The sequence below is a fragment of the Leptinotarsa decemlineata genome, unplaced genomic scaffold (genome assembly GCF_025532065.1).
Source record: "Leptinotarsa decemlineata unplaced genomic scaffold, Ldec_3_MD MMD2_tig00000133_RagTag_RagTag, whole genome shotgun sequence".
Lineage (NCBI taxonomy): Eukaryota > Metazoa > Arthropoda > Insecta > Coleoptera > Chrysomelidae > Leptinotarsa > Leptinotarsa decemlineata.
In genome coordinates this window covers 7,147,193-7,171,959 of record NW_027412542.1, presented here as the reverse complement: position 1 = coordinate 7,171,959, position 24,767 = coordinate 7,147,193, and the positions used below count along the sequence as shown (strand labels likewise).

Here is a 24,767-nt window from a genome sequence, read left to right as displayed (position 1 = left end):
GCGTCAACGGGTGGTAGACCTGTCACTTCCACCACCTCGTTAGCAAACTGGAAAGAGCTATACAGCACTGCCGCCGAAGATAGGATATGTAATCCCTGAGTTTTTGGGCGAAAAAGTCGGCATGCTCCGGATGTGTTTCACATCATAGAGCATGGCAGTCTCGCCGTGTACTCCTTGGCGCGGGTTTATTACTCTCGTAGCAATCCATAAGGCTATCTCTCAGCTCATGCGTTCACTCAAAGAGTCTGTTGTCATGGACAGAGTTGTCACCGGTTGGCAAATTGTCGTTATGGATCCTACCACCTTGCCTCTGAGTCTTCCGAGCGGGTCGACTGTAGGAGCCCCTTCATCGACTACCAGGAATCGAGTTTTGGGTCTACCGGGTGATTATCTCGGAGAGAGAGAATAGTTTTGTTCTCTCTCCCGGGTGCGCCTGGACTGTCGGTACGGTTTTGCAACAGTTGCTCGGGTAAGTGGTGGCGCAAGTCACCAAATGCCTTAGGTGTTGGTTACCCCCTGCTATATTATTATTGCAGGGGTGGCCATTATTATTATTATTCCCCTAAGGTTGCGCTGGTCGGGCCATATCCTACGACGCCCTGATACACTCGGGAAGGCACGCCAGCATTACCTACCAATGATCACTCCCCACACGATGGAGTGAGTGATCATTGGGTTAGAGAAGCATATGCCCTAAGCAAACGCAGTGAGCCAAGAATGACAGCCTTCTGTGCGGTAAGTGGCAAGATTGAGATTGGAGAGTAGAGAGGGTATCGTTCCACCAAAGACTCCAATAATCAAAACAACCATCTTGACAGAGCGGTCCAGACGGTCGGACGATATTCGTCTCGCCAGGAGATGGAAACTACACGACAAATATTGTCTTGCTCTAATGGTAGAGAAGAACTACTTTAGACTTATTGAATTAATTGAATAAGTCTGGGGGTGCGAAATGAATAGTTCCAATGAATGCGTCACTTCCCGTTCCCCACAACGGATTCAATATCCCCATGAGCGTAGGGCATCACCGGTGTCTCGTTAATACCGTTAATGTGCCGTAAGTGGTTAAGGTCTCATTAATATTTAGAGGGATATAGGCTGAGACCGCATATGCAAGACATGCTGATAGCAAGTGCATTATTACTACTATTATAGTATTTATTTTATTACATGAAACATTTCTTAATTCCGGAACAAATTAGACAGAAAAAGTTTCTGGCAACAGCACAGTTTGGATTTAGACAGAAATGACATAACAAAATATTAAGCGATATTGAGATTGAGTCTTAAATGATGAATCAAAATGATCGTTTTCACCAATATTACTTTCATCACAAGAACAAGGTATTTTACAAATGCAATTTTGTTTTCTTCTGCATTGTTGGGATTTCTATAAGTGAATAAAATATGTCAGTGTATTTTTTGTTATGTAAGAAGTTCTAACATCTATACTAATATTATGAATGTGAAAGTTTGTGAGGATGTATGTATGTTTGGGGCTCTTTCACGCCTAAACGACTGAACGGATTTAGTTGAAAGCCTGAATAAATACAGCTTATACATCAGAATAACATATAGGCTACAATTTACAAAGGTTTTGAGTAATTTTGGTCGCAACTTAACGAAAAGTATTAAGTAAGCCGGAAAAATTATTGCTCTCTGAGCAAGATTGTCACCTCACAAACCACAAGAGGGGACTAAATCATCTGTCGGTAACAAATAAGACAGATGGGTATCCGCGGCTAAGCTAAACAGTGGAGACGGGAGTGGGTTAAACAACTTAGCAAATTTCAAATAGATCTTAATGGGCGCCAGGTAAATTTAATCCTCCAGATACCCTAAGTAACTCACAATATCAATAACTTACCAATTAATATTGGAAATAAAAGATAAAAATCCCCAATATGATTTATTCAGTAATCCTAACTTACATGGATTAACCAACAACGCTTCTAAGACAACAATGCAATATTCACACTACTACGCGATGTTCAAATGTCCATACAAGAGCGCGGTGTATCTAACCACGAATTCAATCAGCCATAAATTACGGTAGTAACGACGCTCAAAAAAACTACAATACGTCGAGTAAAACTACCACGAAAATTGAGTAGGTGAAATCGTAAATACTAGTATCGGATGGTAAGACAAACTCGTTTGCGTCGCGTGAGCTCAGGCGTAGGCGCATCGGTGTCAATCAGCAATCGTGAAAGGAAGAATATACCTCAATTTCCGTTTCACAAATATCTATGTCAATCAGGTATCAATAACAAACTCTTAATCAATAAACGATAAACAAACACTATATCAAACAGGTATCAATAAACAGAAGGGCAAACAATTATTTAAGTATCTCAGTATAGCACAAATTTTCAAATAAATCAATTATAACTTGCGTGCTCCTTTTGGGCCACCCGGTATATGGTGTTAGGCTACCCTGTAGTATGGCGGAGATGGATCACCCTGTAGCACCGGAGATGGATCACCCTGTAGCACCACCAAGATAGATCACCCTGTAGCACCGGTGGATCACCCTGTAGTACGGCGGAGATGGATCACCCTGTAGCACCACCAAGATAGATCACCCTGTAGGGCACGACAAGCTGGACCAGTAATGGATCACCAAATAAGATCCAGAAAGAAAATAAAGGAAAACAGGAACCCTTGACGAAGACAAAAAAAAAGCAGGAAGAAAAGCAGGAAGAAAAACAGGAAGAAAAACAGGAAGAAAAGCAGGAAGAAAAACAGGAAGAAAAGCAGGAAGAAAAACAGGAAGAAAAGCAGGAAGAAAAACAGGAAGAAAAACAGGAAGAAAAGCAGGAAGAAAAACAGGAAGAAAAGCAGGAAGAAAAACAGGAAGAAAAGCAGGAAGAAAAACAGGAAGAAAAGCAGGAAGAAAAGCAGGAAGAAAAACAGGAAGAAAAACAGGAAGAAAAGCAGGAAGAAAAGCAGGAAGAAAAACAGGAAGAAAAAGCAGGAAGAAAAAGCAGGAGGAAAAACCCTACGGAAGAAAATTCTCAATCAGAATCAGATGAAACAAGGTGAGATTCAACCCCCATTCAATAGGACTATTTGACTAATCAATACCCCTGGTATATTTTCATCAAGCAAAGTAGCAAGATAACAAGAGTATATTTTTGGGTGCCCTGTATAACCATATGACCCGTAAAAATCAAGAAAATTGAATGAGTGTTGAAACCTCTCTTCAAAACTAATATTCACTTGAATGACAACGATGGAATCAGAAATTACTAAAATCATTTTAAACACATTTAATGGTAAAATTCTTACCCTGGCCAAGGGGTTTTCTATACGATTCTTCGTGTGCGGTGTTCTGCACGGAAGTCCTGCTGGGACTTGATGAGTGACTGAGGGCCTTCTGTTTCTTATGAATCTAGAGACGAGAAACGAAGGTTGTAGAATTGAAGAAGTGATATCATAGCTAAGATCACATGAGAGATGCGACAGTGATTCAGACATACCTAATTTCGGAAATCCTTCCACCTGGCACGAGTTCGGTATCCACCACAAATCCTCAAAAGAGCTTAAGTTTCCGACTGCAAATATCCACACCAAAATGACCAATCAGTCTTCCACTATACAATCCTGACTTGTAGAAATAATCCCCGTGAAGGATGGCACAAATACAACCAAATATATCCTACAATCAGTCTGATGATACCCTTTGAACTCCGAACCAAGCTCACCGAAGGCTAACTTCCAAATACTAAGAGAATGCCACATCTGACAGCTAACCAGTTGTTGCCACAGTGCATCCAATCTACACTACAAGCACCAAGGGGGCGCTGTGCACAACATCATAAATCTAACAATTCCTCCACAGCCACTTGATACATCATCAACAAGTCCATGACCCATCAAAACTCCTTCTCAAAGCAATGCAACCCTAAAACAACCCTTGACAACTTGAGTAACCGATCAATCCCTCACCCGTGAACAACTGTAGAACTAGTTCGGTGTAAGTCGACGGAACGACACTACGAAAGTTCGGCAGATGTCAACCAACAGCTGTCTCTTAACCTTGTTTACGAATATTTACAAAATATATTGTTCCAACCTATTTTCAACTATTTACCAATCCTTTTTCATGCGATGGAATAGAAACATATAAGGTAAGTCGCCATAACCTTCCCTTTCAGTACAAATATTAGAGCATTCATATTATGCAGAATATTTACCGAAAATATCAAACAGTATTCAGAAACCCAGAGGTAACTAATATTGTTTTTCAGGCGATATGGCTCTAATATGTCAGTAAACCTTCTGGAAGTGATGAATAACAATCTATGCAAGAAATATTCTCGGAAAGGTATAGGGAATACGGCAGACAACGGCTGAAAAAAAAATGATAGGTGAAGAAAACTGAGAAACAAACAATAACAACTATTTCAACCTAGCGAGGAATTTCGGATCTCCAACGTCGATTGGCAATAGGAGAATGCGTAAGTACTGGTCAAAGCAGTTAGTCAGGGAGCATACATTTATTCTTATACATTTCAGGTATGGTTTTCTATGGAACGGAAGATTCCCATTACTATGATGTTAAATGAATAAAATGAACTTGTAACTGAATTACATTGTTAATATCCTCTGAATAAAGATCTTAAAAGGAAAGGTAGTGTTTTTGAAAGGTCACATAAGAGCAGTTTGATCTAGGGCTAAATTGAAACGTAACAACTTCTTTGAAAATGTAGGTTGGGCACACTGACAAACCAGATGTGTCCCTAGCTGTGACGAAAAGTTCGTCATCAATAAATGACAATTCTGTCGATTCCATAGTAAATAAACGAACAATATCTACAATATTTACAAGTAAATTTAGACCGTTACAATTCCCCCCTTGCCTCAAGAAAATTTACTAGCGTAAATTTTCATCAGCGCTAGCTGACTTTAGGTCTTTCGCATTCCATATCCCCTTATAATTACCGTCTTCATCTCTTAATTCATATGTCCACGGGGATACCCTTTTTTTTTTCAATATCAATGTTCCGTAGTGGTATTAATAGAATGCACAAAGATTACATACATTACCAAAAACGTCAATATTTCAGTTACACTAAACAAGGACATCTCAACAATCACAAATTTACGTTTTCATGTATATATAAAAACATCAATACTATAGTTCAATAAAATAATGATAAAAAAAAAACTTTAAAAACAAGCTTTTACTTAAGTGCCCTTCTCCTCTAATTTGATTGCCATCGTCAGAGAATGCCGCATCTCTTGAACAGTTCCTGTAGCAATTTCTCTAACTCTAACCTCATACACGAGCTCATCTTGACTCAAACGGTTCACTAGCATTTTGCGGGACATGATAACAATTCCAATGAGACACAAAAAAAAATATTAAAAAAAATGATCAAAAATTTTTTCCAAATTTATCAAAAAAATTTTCCCAAATTTATAAAAAAAAAACTATGAAACGTTGTTTTAACGCGGCCCCACGTTGGGCGCCAAAATGTCACCTCACAAACCACAAGAGGGGACTAAATCATCTGTCGGTAACAAATAAGACAGATGGGTATCCGCGGCTAAGCTAAACAGTGGAGACGGGAGTGGGTTAAACAACTTAGCAAATTTCAAATAGATCTTAATGGGCGCCAGGTAAATTTAATCCTCCAGATACCCTAAGTAACTCACAATATCAATAACTTACCAATTAATATTGGAAATAAAAGATAAAAATCCCCAATATGATTTATTCAGTAATCCTAACTTACATGGATTAACCAACAACGCTTCTAAGACAACAATGCAATATTCACACTACTACGCGATGTTCAAATGTCCATACAAGAGCGCGGTGTATCTAACCACGAATTCAATCAGCCATAAATTACGGTAGTAACGACGCTCAAAAAAACTACAATACGTCGAGTAAAACTACCACGAAAATTGAGTAGGTGAAATCGTAAATACTAGTATCGGATGGTAAGACAAACTCGTTTGCGTCGCGTGAGCTCAGGCGTAGGCGCATCGGTGTCAATCAGCAATCGTGAAAGGAAGAATATACCTCAATTTCCGTTTCACAAATATCTATGTCAATCAGGTATCAATAACAAACTCTTAATCAATAAACGATAAACAAACACTATATCAAACAGGTATCAATAAACAGAAGGGCAAACAATTATTTAAGTATCTCAGTATAGCACAAATTTTCAAATAAATCAATTATAACTTGCGTGCTCCTTTTGGGCCACCCGGTATATGGTGTTAGGCTACCCTGTAGTATGGCGGAGATGGATCACCCTGTAGCACCGGAGATGGATCACCCTGTAGCACCACCAAGATAGATCACCCTGTAGCACCGGTGGATCACCCTGTAGTACGGCGGAGATGGATCACCCTGTAGCACCACCAAGATAGATCACCCTGTAGGGCACGACAAGCTGGACCAGTAATGGATCACCAAATAAGATCCAGAAAGAAAATAAAGGAAAACAGGAACCCTTGACGAAGACAAAAAAAAAGCAGGAAGAAAAGCAGGAAGAAAAACAGGAAGAAAAACAGGAAGAAAAGCAGGAAGAAAAACAGGAAGAAAAGCAGGAAGAAAAACAGGAAGAAAAGCAGGAAGAAAAACAGGAAGAAAAACAGGAAGAAAAGCAGGAAGAAAAACAGGAAGAAAAGCAGGAAGAAAAACAGGAAGAAAAGCAGGAAGAAAAACAGGAAGAAAAGCAGGAAGAAAAGCAGGAAGAAAAACAGGAAGAAAAACAGGAAGAAAAGCAGGAAGAAAAGCAGGAAGAAAAACAGGAAGAAAAAGCAGGAAGAAAAAGCAGGAGGAAAAACCCTACGGAAGAAAATTCTCAATCAGAATCAGATGAAACAAGGTGAGATTCAACCCCCATTCAATAGGACTATTTGACTAATCAATACCCCTGGTATATTTTCATCAAGCAAAGTAGCAAGATAACAAGAGTATATTTTTGGGTGCCCTGTATAACCATATGACCCGTAAAAATCAAGAAAATTGAATGAGTGTTGAAACCTCTCTTCAAAACTAATATTCACTTGAATGACAACGATGGAATCAGAAATTACTAAAATCATTTTAAACACATTTAATGGTAAAATTCTTACCCTGGCCAAGGGGTTTTCTATACGATTCTTCGTGTGCGGTGTTCTGCACGGAAGTCCTGCTGGGACTTGATGAGTGACTGAGGGCCTTCTGTTTCTTATGAATCTAGAGACGAGAAACGAAGGTTGTAGAATTGAAGAAGTGATATCATAGCTAAGATCACATGAGAGATGCGACAGTGATTCAGACATACCTAATTTCGGAAATCCTTCCACCTGGCACGAGTTCGGTATCCACCACAAATCCTCAAAAGAGCTTAAGTTTCCGACTGCAAATATCCACACCAAAATGACCAATCAGTCTTCCACTATACAATCCTGACTTGTAGAAATAATCCCCGTGAAGGATGGCACAAATACAACCAAATATATCCTACAATCAGTCTGATGATACCCTTTGAACTCCGAACCAAGCTCACCGAAGGCTAACTTCCAAATACTAAGAGAATGCCACATCTGACAGCTAACCAGTTGTTGCCACAGTGCATCCAATCTACACTACAAGCACCAAGGGGGCGCTGTGCACAACATCATAAATCTAACAATTCCTCCACAGCCACTTGATACATCATCAACAAGTCCATGACCCATCAAAACTCCTTCTCAAAGCAATGCAACCCTAAAACAACCCTTGACAACTTGAGTAACCGATCAATCCCTCACCCGTGAACAACTGTAGAACTAGTTCGGTGTAAGTCGACGGAACGACACTACGAAAGTTCGGCAGATGTCAACCAACAGCTGTCTCTTAACCTTGTTTACGAATATTTACAAAATATATTGTTCCAACCTATTTTCAACTATTTACCAATCCTTTTTCATGCGATGGAATAGAAACATATAAGGTAAGTCGCCATAACCTTCCCTTTCAGTACAAATATTAGAGCATTCATATTATGCAGAATATTTACCGAAAATATCAAACAGTATTCAGAAACCCAGAGGTAACTAATATTGTTTTTCAGGCGATATGGCTCTAATATGTCAGTAAACCTTCTGGAAGTGATGAATAACAATCTATGCAAGAAATATTCTCGGAAAGGTATAGGGAATACGGCAGACAACGGCTGAAAAAAAAAATGATAGGTGAAGAAAACTGAGAAACAAACAATAACAACTATTTCAACCTAGCGAGGAATTTCGGATCTCCAACGTCGATTGGCAATAGGAGAATGCGTAAGTACTGGTCAAAGCAGTTAGTCAGGGAGCATACATTTATTCTTATACATTTCAGGTATGGTTTTCTATGGAACGGAAGATTCCCATTACTATGATGTTAAATGAATAAAATGAACTTGTAACTGAATTACATTGTTAATATCCTCTGAATAAAGATCTTAAAAGGAAAGGTAGTGTTTTTGAAAGGTCACATAAGAGCAGTTTGATCTAGGGCTAAATTGAAACGTAACAACTTCTTTGAAAATGTAGGTTGGGCACACTGACAAACCAGATGTGTCCCTAGCTGTGACGAAAAGTTCGTCATCAATAAATGACAATTCTGTCGATTCCATAGTAAATAAACGAACAATATCTACAATATTTACAAGTAAATTTAGACCGTTACAAGATAGCTTGGCGTGAGCTGAGCCATAAATGCAATTGAATTGGATACTTTTTTGCAATGAATATTTGAGAATATCTGTCAAGTTCTTTAAACATTGATACAATTGTCTTTTCAATTATTAAATATAGATAAACTTTGTCATGAAAAATGAGAATTGAAACTTTCTTTTTTTTACCACTTTCATTTGTAACTAAAGTTACTGCAGTTTCGTCGTATAAGGACATTTTCAAACTGTCCTTGTAGTACCAAACTGCAGTAATGTTAGTTACAAATAAAAGTGTTAAAAAACATAGAAAGTTTAAATTCTCATTTTTCCGGCTATATTCATCAATTTATAAACTTTGTCTTTTACAGTAAGTAATTTGGAAAAATCGTTCAAAAGTTATCACGATAAAATTAACTTGACGCCACGCAGAAAGTCATTACCCGTCGCGTCTACTGTAAGACGACGGCGGACGATGCGCGGGGGTAGAGAAAAGGTCTCAGCAATGATGCGCCATCGCCGAGAACGCGAACCGAACGCAGGCAGATGCGTGAGAGCAGACGTCGTTGACGGTTTTGTTAGTTTTGCAAATTTCTTTGTACGTAACATAATATGATTCTCGAAGCTATTCATTTCTCAGTGCAGTTGGTATATTTTTTCAGTTACTGTATTTTTAAAGTAAAAATATAAGTTTGTTTAAAATCGTCTGTCACGAAACTTAATGTGACAAACCAAATTTTAAGCGGGCGAAGCCGCGGACAACAACTAATCATATCTAATTCGATAGTCCTGGAATATAATGAATAACGTATAAAGTGCTTCATTACAATTTCAACATTGTAAAAGGTGAACATCCCCAGGAAGGTTGTTGAAAATACTGTGATTTTCTTTACAAAAAAACTGCTTTATTCAATACCCATGACACGACTCAAGCGCCGATTACGTAAAAATGTCGACTACAAAAATCATCAGAACGTTTTTTAGAGAATTTTCTCGAAATCACATATTTTATCGTACCTACACTTGATCCGTACCTACACTTACTTTTTATATAGCATATGAATATTATGATATGAATGGTGAAATTAATTATTTTATGGAAGGCATATTTAAAATACTACTGAGCAGTTTTATGTTGGCTTCCTTATAGAAAAAATTGTTCTCAGTAGCGTTGCAAATTTTCAGCCTGCATAGATTTCCTAATAGAACTACTTTTTCACATTGTGGAAGATCTTATTAACTAAAAAATCAACCAGAGAAATATCAACAGTAGTAGGTACCACAAAATTAAAATTCCAGAAGTTTCAGAAGTTTCTAGAGACTTGAGCGGAGAGTGAGCGATCCTACGCATCAGTCAGTCAGTTGCACTGGAAACAAGGGTTGGCATCTGAGTAATTGGCTCAGAGTGTAGAATTCAGCCGTTGAATCCCAAAGAAGAACGAGTTTTTTCTTTTCGGGAGCGGTCGTTATTCGATCCTATACCAATGTAGCAGCGGTTTCATGAATGGAACTTTCTAACCAATTGGCTACCCACTAACCAAGTATGGATCGGTAAAAATGGCTTTTCACACATGCATTCAAATCGAATTATACAAATTCGTAGTTTAATTGTCGAATTATTCATTTGTATTCAACTTCAGTAGGAGTATCTAATAATACTATCAGTAACTGTGACTAAAAGCTTTCTATTTTTTAAAGGTTATTCTATAAATTATTTTTTGTACAGCGAGCCACACCAACAATTACCGTTTTTTGTTTATTATTTGCTAATGGTAATTTATAACTGGCTTCATCGGGATTTGGTATAATTACGTTCTGGCGTAAAGAAATAATCTGTTTTGTTACTTCACATACCCATAAATATCTGGTATTGAAGTAATTATTACTGGAAAAATAAGCAAGTTTTAATTTGGGATATAGTTATTACTTTTTAATTGGTACTTCGACTTGTTCATTAGCTTTCATTAAGAGTCGTTAATAAATTGTATCATGCGTCGGTTTGGATTACGCGTGAATGTACTTACGTACTTGTTTCCCATAACTTGTCGAACAGTCATTCCTAAAGTAATGGAGCTATCAGAACTACAGGTATTTCATCAACAAATGACCTGAAAGAAAAATTACCACTATTGACTCGTCTTTAATTTTCTCTGATGAGAAATACATATTTCGTTATTAAGTTACCTCTTCGTCTCCCGAAGTGGCCAATTTGGTTAGTGGAACGCTCGTCAAGAATAGTGTTGCAGTTCTGGTGTTTGGAAAATGTGCTCGTATTGGATTTATTCTTAATGAATATTATTTTCTACAAAAACGTCAATTATGTGACCGTTTCCTATTACGCAAGTAGGTAAGACTATCTATCCATAACTCAAACTCAACCAATCACAGATGACCAGATTCATAACTTGCTACCTTCGAGGCCAAGCACCGATGAACAAATTTATAACTTTATAGTAGTGTTGTCCAAACATCAAACTTAGTCATAGAACTGAAATTATTTCGTTTCAAAATATATGTATTGTTTCTAACAGAAAACAAGAATAACAACAGGAACTCAGGAAGTGGAAACGATTGTATACACGTCTATTTAAATTCTAAATTAACTCGCGATGAAAGAATATAGGATATATTTTTTAGCTTGAGAACACATCTTTACAAAATTTTCTTGGAAAATACATTACTGCATCAGTTAAATGTCAAAAAAATTGGAAAAAATGGCTGATAAGACCAGTAAAATGAAGGACGAAAGTGTTAAAATCACTATCACATAGTCATGAAATCAGAAATCTATATGCTGATTTACTGCGAGCTTTTCAGATCTATTGTGATGCTCCTTGGTTGTTGAGCTCATTTTCTAGCTTGGTCTATTCGATGAGACTCCATAGCCTTGACACTGACCCCTTCATATAGCTGGCAGCCCCTGGTTTCTCTTCCCGCATCTTGCGTGTCTCAACCTTGCTATAGCTTCGCATTCACAGAGCAAATGCAGTGCGGTTTCTTCCTCTTCTTGACAGAACCTACATTGGGTTTCTTCTGTCAGACCCATGTTGCTTATGTTTCCTGAGTCGGCTACGCCCCGTTAGTAGACCCACCACTACCCTTACAACCTTACGGTTGTGGTTTAGCAGGTCTTCCGTGAATCTGGGCGATGGTTTCCTTTCCGCAAAAGGGTTCTGGGTCGATCATAGCCTTGGATGCACCTTCACAGGCTAGAACATCGAACTCCTCATTGCCCTTGTGACCCTCATGTCCGGGTACTCAAGCTAGTGTGACCCTATTTTGGGTACTTAGATCCTTGAGTGCGCTCAGACAGCTTCCCACCAGTCTTGAGAAGACTTGAAATGAGCTGCGCGCCTTAATTGCCGCCTGGCTGTCGGAGAACATGGCAATGGTTTTATTTTTGACCTTCCGTCTGTTTATTTCCCCTATACAGTTGCATTATGCCCGAGGCTGAGTGCGATTCTCGTCTTTGCTCTGCCTCCGTATATACGGGATCCCACTCCTTCTTGGGTCTTTGAGCCATCTGTATACCAAGTTTCTTCCGCTTTTACCGGTGGGCCATTTTGTCAGTCCTCTCTACTTGGTATGATGATTTTGAAATCTTTTTGAAAGTTGTACTGCGGAACTGTGTTATCCACGGGCATTCCTAGTATTGGATCTGCCTTCAGTTCATTGTACAGTTTCAAGTATTTTGCACCGTGTGACTGGCTGATTGGGGTTCGCCCCTGCATTAGCCTGTGTGTCACCAGTCGAGCGTCTCTTTTTATGTAGATGTTCAATGGTGGCAATCCGAGTAGGACCTCAAGTGCTGCAGTTGGGGTCATTCTCATGGCTCCCGCGACACTTAGGCACGCCAGCCTTTGTATGCCACCTAATAGCGTAGCCGTACCCGATTGCCTTGTTGTTGTCCACCAAGTCACTACACCGTATGTTATCATGGATCTCACTACCCTTGTATATAACCAGAGTGTCATTTTGTGTTCAGCCCCAGTTTTTTCCCGCATATTCTTCTGCAGATTCCTAGGTCCATCCTGGCATTATGTGCTGTTGTTGGATGGTACCACGTAAGCCTGTGATCGAAAGTCACACCTTTTCCTTGTGAACACGACGATAGTGGTTTTTTGGGCATTCACTGAGAAGTTCCCATGCTCGCACTATCTGCCGACGATGTTCAAGGCTCTTTGCATGAGCTCCAAGATGACGCCTGCAAATTTCCTTTTTCTAACTATCACCAGATCGTCCCAGGCAATATATGCGTTCTTCAGATAGCTTTCTGAGGAGATCGTCTACTAGGGTTGCCCTAGAAATTGAGGATACCGTGGTGGAGAGCCAGGAAAAGGTGAGATATCTAGGTATGCTGTTGGATAAAAACATGACAATGGGGGCTCATATAAGGAGAACAGCGGAAAAAGCTAACAAAGCCCTAGCGGCGATAGGAAGGCTGATGCCCAAAGCTAGGGGCCCGAGAGAGGCTACAAAAAAAATCCTGTGCTCAATGGTGTATTCAATTATGCTCTATGCAGCACCAATCTGGCACAAGGCTCTACAGAGAGAGGTCAACCGAAAAGTCTTGCTAAGCACTCAACGCCGGACGGCTATCTATATAACTGGAGCATACAGAACCGCATCCACCAGGGCACTTTTAGTAGTAGCACGGATTCCCCCCATCCACATATGGGCTAGACAAAGAATGGAAGAGAGGTCAACTGAGAAGATCAACGCTAACACGACTATGCTCGAAAGATGGCAGGAATGGTGGCAAGGAGAAGCAGACACAGGACTGTGGACGCGCAGACTTATCCCGGATATAGCTCCCTGGTTTTCGAGGAAGCATGGTGATACCACGTACCACCTGACACAACTACTAACAGGGCACGGGTGCTTCCAGACTTACCGCAAACGCTTCCATGTAAGCAATAGCGACTCATGCATATACTGCGAGGAAGGTGACACCGTCGAACATATATTCTTCACCTGTATGAGATGCCATCAAAAAAGACAAGAAGTGGAAACGGTCACAGGTCAACTAACTCCAGACAATATAATAAACAAGATGCTGGAGGATGCAGAAATTTGGACTAAGATAAGCTTACTGGCCAAATACATAATTGACACGAAGGAGAGAGACATCAGGGTGAGAGAAAATAGACAGCGATGAGGAAAAAAAACTAAGAACAATAAGCATCCTCTTTCTGAAGTAATGCCCCAAAGCAGTTCCAGAAAGAGCCACTTGAATGCTGAAGAGGGGTTTTAGTGGGTAGGCTGTGACAGAGTCATGGAGTCCCACACTTCGAGCAGGAGTGTTCCCCTCAGGAAAAAAAAAACTAGGGTTGCCCATAGCAATGGCGATAGTACGCCTTCTTGTGGGCATCCCTTCTCTGCTCTTATACCTGTAGTGAGCGAGACAACGGCTCACTTTTAAAATTCAAAGGAGAGCATATTCGAACATTTTCTCCCCAACTTCCATCAGAAAGTAGTAGTAACTGTGATTTTAACCTGTATATAATATTATTTTTTGAATCTACAACAATTATTCGACAACTTTTCTCGATATCTGTTACTGTTTTCGAAATATGAATTAATTTCAATTCTTTTCTTCGAAAATCGTGACCTCTAAAAATGTTGATATCTTTGAGTTAAGGTATACCTACTATGGTCCCAAAATTTTGTTGAAGTTAGGTAATATTTGAAGGCTTCCCACAATTCAGCGTAATCTCCGTTACTTCAATACAGGGTGTTGAAAAAATACAGTTTTTTCGTTTGGTTGAGAAAGTTACTGAGAGTTGATTATATCAATTGGAACACCTTGTGTATTGTTTTAAATTCGGAAAGCTGTTAAAATTCACTCTCTTCATATGTATATCATGCGTATATATCTAACTAGTCAAGTTTCTGACTTTGACATTTTTGTCGCTTCGCAAGTTTCAAATATCTCCAAAACGTTAGACCAAAACTATTCAAACGAAGTTCTTATGAATTTGTTTATAATTGACAACAGTTTTGATGAGGAATTACAAATCAACGCATTTCATTAATTAGATACTACGCAAAATCTAATCCAGTACCAATAACCTCTCCACCGTGTGATTGTTGACATGTTGGGCGTGAAAATTGTTAATATCAAGGTTACTAGTGTCGTTTACTTTTCGCCCGTCTGCATTCTTGAAATAAATGCAAGTAATCATGCCAAGCATTCAGCAGAGTATTCGGTAAATTGATTTGTCATACGGGTATATTTTATTCACCTTACCTGTAGTTTCCTGACTCATTCAATCTGTATTGTTCTTTCGAAGAAAATAGCTTCTCTTTGGAATCAAAATGTTCTTTTACACTTGATGACATTCAAATTGAAGGCAGGATTCAGATTGAATCACATTCATACTAGTTCGTGGAAAATACAAACCTTTAAAAAATGAATAGAAACCCAATCATTTTTTTAATCTTTTCAAGACAAATATCATCCAATTAATTTGTACCAGATTTTTAGATTCAGTGAATACAATTATTTTCACATAAATCAATTATTGAACTAGAAAACTTAGAAGAAACTCAGACAATTTTCAAAAGCGTAGCATATTCACACAACTACTATAATTTTTGTTTTTTCCTGCTCTCTAAGCAGATATTTAACGTAGTCGAGCATAATTGAACAATAAAAATAAATAACTAAAAATAAATTCAATGATGAATAAGCACTTCTTGATCAGTACATCGAAAATAACATTACAATTTATGATTTAGCAACTTGGCAAGTACTTCAGACGATAGTAAAACTGCTGAAAAGTGTACTGTCTCGTATTTTATGGAGGTTGGTCGGTTGTGTAATTGAATGTTATGAATCACGTGTGTCTAGTACACACTACGAATTTTAGGGGAAAATTATCGCTGCTTATTGAAAAATTTCATTAACAAGTTTTTATATTCATACGGTACTCCAAAATAAAAAAACTTAGATGAATACATTTTCACTTGAATATTTCCAGATGTTTTTTGTAAATTTTAGAATTGACTTTCTTTGGTTGAGTTTGTTGAGGCAAGTAATACATTAAAATATTTATGTGCTTCAATTAAAAATACTCGGAAACAGATTTGTAATATTCCTTTGTTCAAATATATAACACTCAGAGAAAAAGTGGTGTGCCTCTTCATCCTATTTTTGAAATAAAGAACTGTTATAAACGAATGAATTTGCATTCATGAAGTGAAACCCATTAAATTGTTTCATTCTCTTTGGAAAGTTCAATATTCGCTTGAAATCTCAGAACCAGATTCAATCGCTGAGTTTCTGAGTCTCCTACTAGGTATCAGGGTTCTAGCTTATTCGCTGATATCCTTTACAAATATTTTGTTGATAAAAGCAAACTATTGAAGTTACTATATACTAGAAAGAAATATTAATAGCAGATAGTTTTTGGTTCACAGATGGATCGAAAACACCTTCCGGTTCTGGTGCAGGTGTTTTTACTCGCAGGACAAGAGATATCTACCTGCTTAGGAACCTATGCGACTGTATTTCAAGCGGAAATTTACGCTATTGAATTGTGTGCGGAGAGATTGGAAGAATCCAACCTCGTACACAAGTCAATATAAACGCAGTCATGCGGCGTTGAAAGCTCTTGGCTCCTACCGATCAAAGTCTAAATTGGAAGCAAATTGACAAAAACGACTCTCCTCGATATGAAGACCTAACATATTGTCTCTGGTCTGGATTCCTATCCATACTGGCCTGGAAGGCAATGAGGCTGCTGACTCCCTTGCAAAAGAGTGTGCTGCAAACAGCTTCATCGGACCAGAACCTGTCATTAGCATCGCATTAGGCTTTGCCAAACAAACATTGAACACCTGGATGGCAAGAAGATTTATAGACTTCTGACACAATCTTCCAGGATTGGCTCACTCCAAGGCGTTTATTCACCCTTCGAAGTTTGATACAAAACAGTTGTTGGATACAGTAGGGATAAACTACGATTTCTAACAGGGTTTCTTACAGGTCGCTATCATTTGAATTATCATATGAGACTCGGACTGTCGGAAGACAGTGTGTGTCGCCTCTGTTTGGAAAATGATGAAACAACAGAGCACATACTTTGTGCCTACCCCGCTGGGGACCGAATCAGGATTTTAGAGTTCGGCAGAGCCGTACTTTTACCATCTGACCTGAAAGACCACTCACCATACAAACTAATCGGCTTCGTTAAGAAGCTGGGTTTATTTCATTGAGTGCGAATAGGTGTGAGCCACAATTAACCCTTGCGGGTTGCGGTGGAGGGTCGAATAGATCGAATAGACACACTTTAGACCTAACCTAACCTAACCTACTATCATCTCGTTTGAGTAAAACTTCTACACATATCCCTTGTTCTTGTCACTTTCTGACTGTTTCAAAAAATGAGCTGAAGGAATTTGTTATTACCTGTAATGCGTGATATTAAAAAAGAGTTTATCTTGACTTCAAGTTACCATCTAATGTTAATTTGTGTTTTGGATCCAGGCACATCTCAGTCAATTATTTCTGAGCCTTGTTCTGTGAACAATGCTTCACTATGATCTTATTTAATTCATATGCTTTATATGAAAAGTATTGCACTTCGAAGTTTTCCATTCGGTTTCATGTTTTCAGTTAATTTCCCCTGGAGACTGAAACCTGATTTTTGAAAAAGTTTCTGAACGTTTGGAAATGTCTTCAAGGAAACTGTTTGATTCTTTTGTATTTCTTATGATAAGATAATTTGAAGATGAAACGCTAACACGGTTCAAAACTATCCGTAAATATGTATTCAGATGTGGGTTAAAAGAAACCGCGGCTCCAGACCCGACTAGGCTAAACATTTCGTAGTGGAAAAACTACCCAACATCCATTGTATTCTCCAAGATGCCTTCAATAAGTTATACCACTCTGGAGAACTCGCTTCACTACAACTTCTGGTAAGGCCAAAGTCCAAATAGTCATTTCCATAAGGGATGTATTAAAGGGCGATTCCCTCACTCTCCTTCATTTTTGCGTCTCAGAAAGACTCGAGGGTTCAACTGTGGCACCCGTGGATACATACGGTCACCAATCTTGAACTGGCTGAAGCGGAATGGCTCCAGCTGTAACTATTCTGGTTCTGAGGAGCACGGAATACATAATATGGATTCGAACTTTTTTTTCAACTATTTGCCGGAGCTGTAGATAAACCTGGCTTGATTTTAGACACTGAATGAGGTGACCAGAACTCTGCTACTGAGTAGGAATGTATTCAGAAAAAAAACAACTTGTTTAATGCGGTTCGAAACTACCTGTAAATATGTATTCAGATGTCACCAATTTGAACTGGCTGGAGTAAAATGGCTCCATCTAGAACTATTCTGGTTTTGACATTGGTTTTAGACACTGAATGAGGTGATCAGAACTCTGCTACTGAGTACGAATGTATTAAAAAAAACAAAAACAATAAACATATTATCCAATAAAAGCTTCACCCATGTCTTGCTCGAGGCAAGTGAGCCGGAGCATTCATGGTCTGCTAGGATGGAGTCTTCAATATCATGGCTTACCGTAAGCGACACCATATTCTTTAGGAGAGATCAGTTTTTGGAAAAGAACTTTTTGGAGAAGTTGAAAGCCAAAAATCTGTTGATATTTTATGAATAAACAAAGTTTGGTCAGAATCTTATATATCAAATTGGACGATAAACCAAACCACCATTAATGATCTTTCGTTAATATTGACGGTCTTTTAAATTTAACCCTCGGTTTTTACAGATGGAATACGTCATTGGGGGAATTTATTGTTCTTTTCAATTTCGATATATTTTTTTTTTTGATCAATGTAATACTCAGATGTTGAGCCATGTTTTTATTCAACACGAACTTTCTTCTCCTCAGCGGTACAAGCAATTACATTGGAATGATTTTCAGAATTATCAATGACAGAATCAGTCACTTTTCATGAAATTTATGAGAAATTTAATAAAAACCAAAGTCTTTTTTGAAATATGCTTTAGATCAGAAAGAAATTTACACACAATAGACCAGCGTGTAGAATTACCTTCAAAATATTCATCATTACTGTCGGAATTTTGTTTTATACTAGGCTGAGAAGTTAAAGAACCCGAAGAACTCATGGAAATGAAATATTTCGTTATATATATATTCAGAGTTTCCACATACATTTCTCAAACACCAAGAAATAATTATATACAATTATAAGTAAACCTAGTATTTCCGGATAATGAAGCGACAGTTCAACTGAGTATAATGTTATTTAAAAAAATAATTTAACACGATGTACGCACGTACCATTGAATTTTTTTTGAAGTCATTCCCATTATAATATAGACAATGCAATTTGAAATTCCTAACAATGTTTTCTATTATCTCTAATCGGCACGTTTTAATTTGGTAATTATTCGCAATTAAAATCATTTATTTTTGTAATTCATATTATTTTCATAATTAGGAACGAGTTGTATTCATAAGTAGGTATCTGGAAATCTCCTTCATAAAGTTATCAATATCATACAGTTATTTTATGAAACTCTGTAGTTCATCTGATTTGGGACGATTTAAATTGTTCTACAGAAGATTTCAACGGTTAACAATAATAATAACTATATTATGTGAAGGTGCATTAAAGATGCATGCCAAATAAGTATCGGCAGAAAGTGACGAAACATTTTCATTTGTGCAATAAATAAAAGGCAAGTAAAAACTCAGAACAGAAAAGACTTATTTGCGACAGAAAAATAATTTGAAATTATAACCCTTCGTTAGTACATGAGCTTACTGTACTAATCAAATATATACCAATGGTATATTTTCGATAAAATGATAGAAAGCAAAAAGGAACTGAAGATTTTAATCAAAACCAGTGAAGTACGTCTATCTTTGAAAGTAGAAAACCTGAAATCTACAATCACCAAATTGAAAGCTGAAAATCCAAACCTGAGGGACAAAATAGAAAACCTCAAAAGAGACACCAAAAAAATAACTATATTATAGTATTCGATCTCGACGAAGTACCAAGTCAAAAAAACTTAATCGATTAGTGAACGAAGAAGTAAATGACCCAAATACTGGGTAATTATTGAACATGCGGCAAAAATTTAAAGGACTCATCCTTGGATTATTCTAAGAATATTTTGTCCTTTGATGATTATTGATAGGGCGTTAGAAGATACAGAGCGAAAAAAAATTTTGACAATAACAATATAATTTATTACCAAAAATTACATGTAATGTTTCTTAATATACAAGAAAAGTTTACCGCCGTGATCGGATGCAAGAATCCAATCTTCTCCTCATATTTTCCACTGGAGTAGTATAAACTAAAGACTTTAGGTGACCCGGTGATTGAGCAGGCCATAAGTGAGGTCCAAATCGACCAATCCAGCGATCTCCGTAAGTTATTATTGAAAACTCGAGCCAATATGCTAAAATGCACTGGTGCACCATCTTGCATAAATCACAATGCATTTCTTGCAATCATCCTCCAGAAACTGAGGTAGCATTTGTTTCAAAAAGTTGCGGTATACCTCGCCGGTAAGTCTTCCTGGCAGAAATACCGGCCCAATTAGGAAGTCACCTACAATTCCCATCCAAATTTTTATCGAGAACTGATTTTGAATGCGATCTTTAAGCATCTTATGTATATTTTCTTCAGCCCGAACATGGTTGGAAATTCCTTATAGCATTTCTTGAGAAACTGGCTTCATCAGTAAAAAGAATAAGCGTCAATAGTTGAGGGATTTGAACCAATGTGCGCAAAATCCATTAACAGAATGCAATACGTTGAAGAAAATCTGCGAGATGAAGTGCTCGACCTTATTGTACGTGATATGAGTACAACATATAGTCTCTAATTATGTTCCAAATCGTCCCATTACTTACATTCAAAGGCCTTTCACCAGAAGAAGAATACAGTCATAAAGAATACGTACATACAGTCATAAAGAATACATAAAGCCTTTGACACCGTTTGGACAGAGAGATTTATCGCGAAAATGTGGACGGAACACTTGCTTCATACATGATAAGAATCTTGGATTCTCATCTGGTCAACCGGAAATTTAGGGTAAGAATACACCAAGCTATCTCTACGGATTTTTCAATGTCAAAAGGTGTTCCTAGTGTTCCACAAGTATCTTGTTTATCCCCACACCTATACTCTCTGTATACATATGACTTTCCAATGATCTCAAAAACGAATTTAGGCATATATGCAGAGGATACTGCCATATATGCTCATTCTTACTCTAATTGTACCGTACATGGAGAGGAAAAAGATAAGGCTAAATCCGTCAAAGACTGAATCAATTTCACGAAAAAATGTACCGACGTGAAGATCTTCAGGAAATTGACGATTCAAGGAAAGTGTGTGGAAGAACAGAAAAGTGCGAAGTATCCGGGAGTTATCCTGGACAAACCCTTGAATTTTTATGAACACTTAAGTCTGGCAATTCAGAGAGCAGGAGCGACCGGTATAAAATTTGCCGTCCACAATCGGTGTGTGAGCAATTAGCCTATGTTGTACGCTTGTCCGGTGTTCTGCAGCCTTAAGGCTTATTGCACACACACCGATGGTGGACGGCCGATTTTATACCAGTCGTCCAAATTACAGTAGTGAACCACATGTAGGAACGGGACCTGGCACACATGTGGTTCACTATTGGAATTTGGACGACCGGTTTAAAATCGGCCGTCCAAAATCGGTGTGTGTGCAATTAACCTAAGAGGACTCCGTTGCGGAGACTTGAGACGATGCAGAATAAGGTGCTTCGTATCGTGATTGATAATGATAGATACATTTCATTGGAGCCTTTACGAGACATAGCGAAAGTAGAGCCGATTACGGATTTGATCCGAAGACTTGGTTACAAACAGTCCAAGTGGTTCCTTCGAGAAGTTCGCTAACTAGTAATATTACAGCAGTTAGAGTTTATCATAATCAACTCCGCCGTCACGGTGGGTTGATTTACGAAGCCCTCGATATTTTCCATGAGCGACATGTAAATGACCGTTTGTAAGTTCATGAAAAAACTGGCATAGAAAACTTCCTGTAGAAATTCTGCCCTGGTGTTTTCAACACATCGACAGCTGTGCTTTCATTTGAACGACCTGAATATCAAAACCATGTAATGGTGTGCATAAGCCTTGGCGGCAGAAGGCACATTACCTGGTCGTTTTTAATAAAGTCCAGGTTTCTGGGTGAGCATCAACCTGCTAACATCGCGGGAGGCGTTCCCCACCGCCTCCTCTCGGCGGGGACGCGGGGGTGCGCCTGTCTAAAGTCACTTTGTTACTCTACCCTCAAGGTAAAGGTACTCATGAAATGTAAGCATGCGAATTGTTTATTTTAATAAAAAATATTTCTGCTTTCTCTTTTATTCTACCTATTGAAAATTACAATACCAAAATATTAACATATTTCCAATATCTCTGCAAAACATAAAGAAGAAACGGGCAAAAAAAAATATTTCAAAATCTATATTTTTCAATATCAGTCGCGATAGTAAAGAAAACAGTTGTTTGAAAGCTATTTTCCGGGTTTTTTGGCCGTGGTATGCAGGAAAATAGCTTTCACACAGTTTTCTCCGGTCGTGAAAGTTTAAATTTTTTGAAAACTTTGTTGCGTTGTTTAGCCAAATATTTGGATGTATGCTCGCTTGTAAAATATTTAATTATACGATATTATTATTTCAAATTACCTGTGTTCAAAATGCCTCTTTGTTACAGGAACCAACAGCCCGACACAACATGCCTGCCCCCCACTAAGATACAACAACACAAAAAAGACAAATCATACAGAAACAATAACCGATAACAATCGATCTCAAAACGAAACCAACTCAGGAACACTCCAATCGGCGTAAATGCTGATAAGATAACACAAGCGACCATTCGCACGGTGCAGACTGTGCGACGAGTTTTCGGCATAGGTGACTGAACGGCTTAACCATTGGCGTAGAGATTGCCCCTTCACTTTGCCCAATGGGGGGCGATACCTCCCCAGAGCAGCAGTACTCGCTGCGATGGAACGACTACCATTCCAGTATAATAACGTCGTTTCGACGATTGCTGGACGAGGAGGACTTCGTGGACGTGACTCTGGCGTGCGACGGTTGTTCCTTCAACGCCCACAAGGTGGTGCTGTCGGCGTGCAGTCCGTACTTCAGGAGGTTACTCAAAGCGAATCCCTGCAAACACCCGATTGTTATACTCAGAGACGTTCAGAAAAAAGATATGGATAGTTTATTGAGGTATGTATATATTTGCGCCATATTTATTAGACTAGAATAGACAGAAATTGAGTGCCTTATACTGAAGTATGGGGTTCCACAGGGAACCGTGCTTTGTCCAATGTATTTGAATAGTCTGTTTTATATTTAATTTGAGGAAGAAATTCTGTGAATTTCACTAGTTCGGACTTTCATTGTCTACTCTATAAAATGATTTGAAATCCCTGAAACAACTAAAACAGAATAATTAAAAATGAATAGTTGAAAATTACAATTATATTAAGCAAAATAAACCTGAAATGAAATAATAGTAAAATAAACTACAAGTAAAAATATAACAATTGAATAAATAAAAACAAAATAAAAATAAAGGAATGAAAAAAGAAAATAAAAATAAAAAGTGTAGAGATTCCAAGTCACGTTAGTTCACGACGTTTCGATTGTTAGTATCTACACTCGTCTTCTAGTGATGACTGGACTGATTCCTCCGAGAGATGACTATTTATAGGTCGTTCAAATACTTTCACTTATCCCTGCTTTCCATTTTCCGCTTTACTGGTTCCGTGGGAGATGACCGTTTTGGCGGGAGTTGGCCATTTTTCGCTTGATGATGGGTTTCCATATGTTGCGCATTTCTACGCTGGCCTGGCTGAATACGTTGTTGGACAACATGTATGCGGCTTCCTTGAATTTTCTCCTAAGCCAATGTTCCTCTCTGTGCAAGATCTCAGCTTGGGACCACTCGTTGTTGTGTTGATGGGACCAAACATGGTCTGCTATTCCTGATTTAGTTTCACCAATATAGGATTTTCCGCACTTGAATTGTGAATTGAATCGGAGTGAGCCAAATTAGACCCTTTCAAAAAGAAACTCCTGTTTTCAAACTAGATGAAAGCTGATGGTTGTGTCTGACGATCAAAATTTTTGAGAAACTTAACGGTGAACACCGTATATCGATATCTTCCACCGTTTCTGAGTTACAGCATGATTTTCGAAAATGTGTATTTTCGGAAAGTTGCTGTAACTTTTTCAATGTCAATAATTTCTTGTGTCTATGAAAACATTTCCAAAGTACTTTTTTACGTAGAATTCAATGGTGGGTGTGAAAAACTCATTTTTCAATGAGATATCAATAGTTATTGATGAAAAACAATTTTTTTCAATTAGACATTCTGTTTGTTCCGCGTCGCGTCGTCTAAAGCCTACTTGATGAAAGAGTGCGTTCCAAAGTCTGCATGAAAAAACCTAAAAGCTCTATATTTCAAAGATGACTCTAGCAAAACATCAAGTATGTTACATTTTTGGATAGGTAATTTTAATCTCTAGAGAAATTTGCAGAAATATACAGCGTGTCTCATTGAAAAAATAGTTTTCCATGAATAACTATTTATACCTCATTTGAAAAAATTCTTTTTTACACTTTTGAATTCTACGTGAAAAAGTGCTTTGGTAAGTTTTTCATAGAAACAAGAAATATTTGATAAGAAAAAAGTCACAGCAACTTTTCGAAAGTGCATATTATCCAAAAAAGCACGCTGTTGCTTAGAAATGATGATAGATATTGATATGCGGTTTTCGCCATTAAGTTTGTCATAAAATTTGATCATCAGAAACAGTCATCAGTTTTCATCCATCTAGTTTGACATAACTGTTTGTGTAACAAACAGAATCAGTTCAAAACTACATATTAAAAATTCTGTCTGTTTTAAAATAAAATTAATAATGAAAAAGGTTATCCTTCCAACTGTTTGAAGGTGAATTTTCACGATAGTATGTATGCTTTCCTTATATCAGAAGAGACTATAAGGGAATTTTTATATATTTCCTTTTCGTGAAAAGTTCCTTAACAAAACTGTTGGCTTATCAGTTAGTAGTCCCTGGAGATACCAGGGATAGAAG

General features: G+C 38.0%; 1 protein-coding gene across 3 annotated transcripts in view; it reads left to right on the top strand.

Annotated features, from left to right (window-relative positions):
• Positions 1-24,767, top strand: part of ab (BTB/POZ-zinc finger protein abrupt) — a 104,000-nt gene that overhangs the window by 24,310 nt on the left and 54,923 nt on the right. For all 3 annotated transcript variants that reach the window (XM_074172640.1, XM_074172638.1, XM_074172639.1), the window contains exon 2: positions 22,366-22,889. In XM_074172640.1, the coding sequence (XP_074028741.1) occupies positions 22,621-22,889 (269 nt within the window). In that variant the 5' untranslated portion in view covers positions 22,366-22,620. The remainder of the gene's footprint in view (positions 1-22,365; positions 22,890-24,767) is intronic.